The 7,336-nt window shown below is 38.7% G+C and overlaps 1 protein-coding gene across 1 annotated transcript; it reads right to left on the bottom strand.

Moving 5' to 3' along the window:
* Positions 1–4,379: 4,379 nt before the first annotated feature.
* LOC120327982 (zinc finger protein 862-like) lies at positions 4,380–6,722 on the bottom strand. Its single transcript, XM_078119459.1, has one exon. The coding sequence runs from the start codon at positions 6,720–6,722 to the stop codon at positions 4,380–4,382; it is 2,343 nt and encodes a 780-aa protein (XP_077975585.1).
* Between the last annotated feature and the right edge of the window lie 614 nt (positions 6,723–7,336).

The raw sequence follows: 7,336 nt of genomic DNA, 5'->3' as shown, positions 1-7,336 counted from the left end.
AATTTTGTCTGAAAACATGGCGGGTAGGGTGTCTGAGGTATGGGCCATTTTGGATGCTGAGGTATGGGCCTGCCCATACCATGTCGGTAGTCGTGTTAATCAATATGAACGGGGATAGTGACCTAGGGAAATGTAGTGTATAATGAGAATGCCTTTATTTTTCGCCATTCTTTCATGTTTCTGCAATGTAATGTATATCTCCTGACAAATCAGATGACCTGCCTGGATCATCACGGATGGTCGTTTCCCCAGAAATTATACGGCATTGCCAAAAGCCCCCGTCCAAAAGTACAACTCTTGCAAAGGTAGATAGAAAAGAATTCAATTAATAAGGAGCATTTAAGAAAAAAAGTAAAGCAAGGTAAAAAAGCGGGAAGACAGGAATAATCATATAATTCGTCAACAGTGATTTAACAGTAGCATTGTTAGACAGCTCAGAAAGTGACATCTTTGAAGTAGATTTGGATAATCTTGTCTGCTGTTTAAAAGATCCAGCACTCACTGACATACAAATTTATGGGGACTGTGAATGCAAATGAGACAAAGCTGTGCTGCAAATTTCCAGGATATATATGAATACTGGCTATTCTATGATTGATGATAATTTCGTTACATATTACCTATGCCTTATTTAAAAAACAGCTTTATTGATTGTAGAAACTGTGTTAACTCATGGGGTTTGGGATTGAGTAAAATTGTATTTCACAATAAGCACTGGGTTCTAGTTTTTTTATGGTGGCCCATACTTGACACTGCCTGGCCCATACCTCAGATGATAAATTTTTTTTGTGTAAATTACATTTTTGTGGAAAAATACATTTTTTTCCAAAACTACTTCTGAAAACTCCAAAACAATGCTGGGAATAGTTAACTGTTTTGTTAAACATTCAGTGGGTAAAAAAGTGAATATTTAGTTCAAAGGGCCAAAGCGGTGTGGCCCTCCAAAGTTTGGTGGCCCATACCTCTTCACTTTCCCCTACATGAATAATTGGCAAGGTTTTTTGAGAAATTTTCAATGTTTGAGAAAAAAATTAGGCTGGCCTTAGATCCGAATTTTATGATTTGAATAAATCTTGAAATAAATGACGAAACATTCACTCCGGGTACAATTACATATTCAAATTAACAAAATAAATGGAACATCATAAACACATAAAATACAATTTTTTTGAGGGATGTTAGTGGGCCGCAGTCGAAATCATCATTTTGTTATTTGTTTCTTTTTTTATTTCATAGTTCCACAATGCAGCAATGTCTGAATGTGGATTAATCATTATTTAGAGAGAGAGAGAGATTTATTTCCACAAACAATGAAAAAACAATATTAAATAATATTAATAATTTTTATTGAAGTAATCCAATTTACACATTGTTTTGTGTTGGCAAGTATGCAGGACCGTTGAAGGTAATCGAGGCTCCTGACCAATTTAACACTGTTACCGAAAAGTCGGAATTGATTGTTACAATATAAATATAAAAAAGTCAGGGAATGAGGTCATGTGTAAAATATATATAATACCAGTGCTACATTGTGATCTAGTACATTACAGATCGACATAACAAAGTCAGGCTCATTATAAAATATAAATAAACAGAATAGCACAGACACAATAATGAAAAAAATTTGCACCATATTAGACTAATATTAAGGTAGGGCAATTATTAAACAGTATACACTAATCCTGGGGAAATATAGGAAATACATTATTGACTGATTCAGAAAAAAAAGGTTAACTAATCTGAATACATTGTTAGCAAAAGCTTTTTCATTTTCTTAGTAAAAAGAGATGGAGACACATTTTTTATTCCAGATGAGACATCACCCCAAACCTGTACGCCATTATATTATAATGATCGCTTCCCAACATCAGTGGAAACCTGCGGTGTAAAATAGCAAATAGGATCTAATTTTTTTGGATCTTTTAGATGAGTAAAATAGTCCTTGAAACTTGAAAGCAGGTGGGAGAAGGCCATTTTCATGCCGATGCATAAATTAAGCAATTTTTAAAGTAGCTTATGCATCTCTGAAAGCTGTAAAATTAAGGTAACATAAATAAAATAATAAATGAATATTGATAAGTAACTTCAGAACTTTATACTGAAACATTACGGTACCGTACAATACTAGAAGAGTTGTAGTCTATTTGAATATATTCCATACCGGTATAACTGTTATCTGTATCTTACTACTGTAGGCTATTACAGTATTATTCCATCCATGTATCCAACATCAGATGATGATTGTCAGTATAAACATTTATTTATTAGTTTTAGTTATAAAAATAAAAAATTAATATCTATTAGTTTCAAAATGTTTGTATTTGGTATCCATATTATACACACGCTGACATGTAAAATCTATTCTAGCACAATTGCCTTTACAGTAACTTCAGCACAATTGCCTTTACAGTAACTTCAACACAATAACAAGAAAACGCCAAGCAAGAGGAATGCAGAGAGAAATATGCGAGAAAATAGGCGGCAAATTCCTGACGAGTGAGTTGCCAGATTATGAAAGATTTGGATACAATGAAATTGCTTGTATTACGTTGAATATAACATAAATATTTCAAATAACAGAAAAATATACTAATTTTGATAAAAATACGCATTATATATAAGTTTAGTTTGAAATATTTCAATTTTTGAAAATAATTTAGCGAATGGTTGACGATCTATGTGACTACGAATTTGGCATGTAATAAACAAAAAACTGGAATTGAAATTTTCCAAAACACCATACTCTGCCATTTAACAATAATTGGAATCCAAGCATGAGTTTGATTATTCCTGTGGAAATGGGAATAAAACTAAGCTAAGTCACGGTACTGTACGTTACCGTACTAAAGTAGAAATCTCAAACAAGAATATTGTTATTAGCTTTGCTTTCAATTAACTTAACGTTATATTTCAGCATTTTGTTGTGTGCCGTACGTACCAGTATTTGTTTTCTGTGTACCGGTGCTGGTTTTTGTTTTCTGGCGGACGAAACAAATTAAGCCTTCTCTCTCTATTTATATGTTTATATGATAAAGAGAGAGTATATTTCACAAACAATGCCAATGTGCAGATGTGATAGGGCAGGGTCAGTTGCATTGCTGAAGTACGGTGCCGTATTCTGGAATATTGCGGTACCCGGCTGACCGGTACCGGTATTACTGTATTGAGCAGTACCGGTATCGGTAAATATTGCTGTCATTGATAAATTCACATGTGCAAGGTTGTATTATTTTCTACTATTAACATTCTGACATTTCCTGACTTTCTACATTTGCAAATACATTTGCATGTATTGCATTTTTGGAATGCATTTTTTTGTTGTTTAAACCAAATTCTAATTTGTTTTGATGACTCAACCCAGGGTCTTACTACTTACTGAATACAGCGCGAAACACCGCAAAGAGCGCAAAATAGCGCGAAACAGCGCAAAAGAGAGGAAAACAGCGCAAAACAGGAGACGCAGTCATTACCACCTCCTGCCACGAAAGAACCACGGCGCCTCTCGCCATGGTTTTATGGCGCTATTTCCGGCATATTTACAAGGTTATGTACCGGATTATAGGTCATCATGCGAAATTTTATCTACATTTTTGGTGCTCCAGAAGTATGTGCAGCAATATGTCGCACAACCTGAATCCGCTACACACACACACATACTATTTTCAGGTCAGGCTTGCAAATCCGCGCCCGAAAGCGAGAGTCTAGGCATACTCTCGTCGACCTCCTAACGGAATTCGAAAGATTCAATGACGTCATAGTGACGTCACATATACTCCCGTCCCAGGAAAATGTTACGCGAGTCAGGCACGAGTCAATGTGTCTAATTATATCTACGCACACACTATCTACACACCTACTTTCGCTCGATAAACACTACTCCGTCGGTACCCTCGTTCTGCGATATTGCTACTTGCGAGCGTCTCATTAAATACTAATCAAGATAGCTGCGTGCTCTGCGACGCCGTTTTCCCCGCACGACGTAAATGACCTAATTATATATCGGGGTAATCAACCATGTGAATAACTCTCAACAAGTTACCCTACAAAGAAAATAATAACTCAAGTTTTGCAAAATAAAGGGAGGAACTTTAATAAACGGCAGTCGCCGTTGCCATCGCCTGTTTTTTTTTTTTTAATAAACAAAACCATTCGTGCAGTCTGACATTTGCCGTACAAACTGAAATCTATAAAATAAGTTCGCATGTAGCAGATGAGTTCATGCAAAATAAACATCGCACAGAAAGAACGAAATTGAATATTAAACGCTAATCGCCGCCCGTCGACTTCGCATCATTTAAAATGTATAAAAAGAAAGGTTAGAAATTGTGTCGACGAACAAAGAAATGCGTGTGACGCTTTCAGGTTCACATATCACAGTTTTAGTCTTCTTCCGACGAGCTATCGTCGATGTTTATTAGTTGAGGCTGTACCAAGCTGGGCTTTGCCGTTTCCAACCCCCCTAAAATTGAATTTATACGTCGTTTCACGAGACCTCGTTCAGACGTCCCATCGCTTCCCATAAATCGGGCGGAAGCCTTGTTGACCAGATTTTCTCGAATGGCCCCGTCTTCGAACTGTTCTTTTCGCGTGGCAATTAATAGAAGATCTTTTATCATATTGTGTCCGAGATGTGATCGCCAATCAGTGAGAATTCGCCGTAAACAACTGAACCCTCTTTCGACAACAGCATTTGAGAATGGTAAGCAAAGCACTAACTCGACAACGATCAACAAATTTTTATACGCCTCCTTCTTTCGCTGGTGCAACTTGTGCCAAAAGTCGGTAGTGCTCAAATCTTTGTAAACCTCATTTCCCTGGACGTCATACTTCAAATCATCCCATTCTTTCAAGCATGCACCCTTCTCGCACCCAGCTGCGTGTAGAGGTACTTTGAAGTACTCAAAGACTTGTGAAAGATCTTGATTGCCATATTCAGGGACGGACGCATTAATCCCGCCATCCGACATCAAGATTTCAGGGTTCAGCCATGATAACTTACTCAAAATGTTTTCTTGTTCTTCTATTTCTGTAAATCGCTCGTCCAGGCAATCACGCAGATTTCTTATGCATTGCGATCTTGTTGTTTGGGATCTCTGGATGATGGTTTCCTCTGCAGAATGAAAAACCACGCTTTCCTCGTGTTCCAGGAGTCTGGCGGTCGGTGTTTCACGCCTTTTACAAGTAATGCGTATTGCCTTCGTTTGTCCACCATCTTCGTGTCTGGTAAAACGGAACGGAAGCGGAGTGCAATTTAGGTCGCCCCTGTCATAAGCATCGAGCGCTTCTCGCTCTGCAGGACCGCCGCGAAGTTCCATAGAAGTTAATTTCATTTTCAACCGTTTTATCTGCTTGATAGCGTCAATAATGGATGACCCGTCATGATCTGATTGTATTGCGATTGACGTGGCAGATACCCAATTTACGATATCCTCGTATTGGCGACATAGGATATAGAACTTGAAGCTGTGAAGATTAACAAGAAATTTCTCAGCCTTCATATCTGACTCAGCCTCCCTCTGGTTAGTGAAATGATGTATGTAAACAATCCAATTTGTTTTTAGCGCATGGAGTGCGTTGAGTGTGTGTGCCACAAATCTTGTGCCTTGCGACTTTGGTACACTAACAACCGCGGTCTGCAACTTTTCTGCCGCATTACATACGGCGGCCCATTCTTTAGGGCTATTCCGAAAATGATAATATATGTCAATAAGGAAGTCAATAACTTGTTTGAAATGGGGGGTCAATGCGTCTTTCGATGCTAGTTCAATTCGATGTGAATAGCAATGTACTTTGATTAGCCGACCAGGGCACACGTCCTCCCATTTTTTAAGTAAACCCGTTTTACGCCCAAAGTTAACAGCAGCGCCATCGGCGCCGGCCCCGATAATTTTTGAAGAAAAAGGCTTAATAAGTTCCACAAGATTTTCAATGGGTGTCTCACAATTTGTTGTTATATCGGGAATCAGGAAACTCAACAGAGAGCGCAATGTAGCGTGGTACAAATTGTTAGCGTCCACTCGAACATATTCCTTCATTGAAATCAAGTCAATTTCGTGTACAGCTGGTTTGCATTCGTGCGCTATTCTTATGTAAATTAGTTCCGACTCGTACGATAACTTGCGCTTGACGACTGTTGACCCATCCACCATCCAGCTAAAAAAATTTACTTTTTTGTGCACTTCATTTCTTATTGAGGACAATATCTCCTCCGCGAGAATATGTATAAAGGCTTTACAACCTTCTCTGTTACCATATGACGTGGTTATTTTGCCGCCATTGTCTGCGCACAGTTGTAATAAGTCCGCAAACGCATTGAAAGGCAGTTCCTTTCTAGAGACATACAGTGCAGTACGAACAAGAGGTTTTATGGCGTTCTCCGCCCTCTGTTTTTGGCAGCCCCATAAGCGAGCGATACTTGTTTGCGTCGGGAGCTTCCCATTCTCAATTTCGACACACTTTAAGTGGCCCTCGGAATTGAGGTGTCGTTCTAAATTATATCTTAAAATCCATATGGTGCCATTCTCCCCGTAAGTCGTCACATCATTAACAACTTTGCCTCCATAGCCGCGCTGTATTCTGTCACAATGTTTTTTGCATACAATGCATGCTGCATGTACGACTTTGGTATTATCTTCGTTGAAACCGAACGTAAAACTGTCCTTTAATCTGTTTGGCCAAAACTTCCAGGCCGCTACAGAGACGGACCTTGATTTTTCCTCCATTTACTCTAATCATACAATTTATAATATCTCCTGTGGTATTTTTAAACAAACAAAAAACGGTGTTACGCAAAAATACCCTTTTACCGGTAATTTACAACAAAACAGCCGTTAATATAACTAATTAATTACACTAGCCCTAGTCTCACCGACATCTCATCTTTGTTAGTCTGCAACACTTCTATTAAATTCATAATACGCATTCGCAGTCTGCCTTATTACAAGGGAACATTCTGCATTCGCCAACGCCAAGTCGTCTGGAGGCATGCCCGTGCTTGATTCCTCGCTTTTCGCTGTAATGTACTATTGTGACATCATAAACCATCGCCCGCAAACGATTTTACGTCACTAAAGAATAAAGAGAGAGAGGCGGCGGAAAAAATCGCCTCGGACTCTCGTGTACTGCTGGACGCGAGTAATGACGTTTTTTACGGGAGTAATAGCTAGACTCGGGTAGGGCAAAATACGCGAGTCTAGACTAGAGTATGACTCGCGTACTCGCGTAGATTTGCAAGCCTGCAGGTTGTGCGCCATCTTGGTGCACATACTTCTGGAGGTTCCTTTTTATCTAACCCTAACCCCAAAGCCAACCATATCCATATGGAAAATGTTCTAAA

This window comes from Styela clava, chromosome 13 (genome assembly GCF_964204865.1).
Source record: "Styela clava chromosome 13, kaStyClav1.hap1.2, whole genome shotgun sequence".
Taxonomy (NCBI): Eukaryota; Metazoa; Chordata; class Ascidiacea; order Stolidobranchia; family Styelidae; genus Styela; species Styela clava.
The sequence above is the reverse complement of the archived record's forward strand: the minus strand, read 5'-3'. Positions and strand labels throughout refer to the sequence as shown.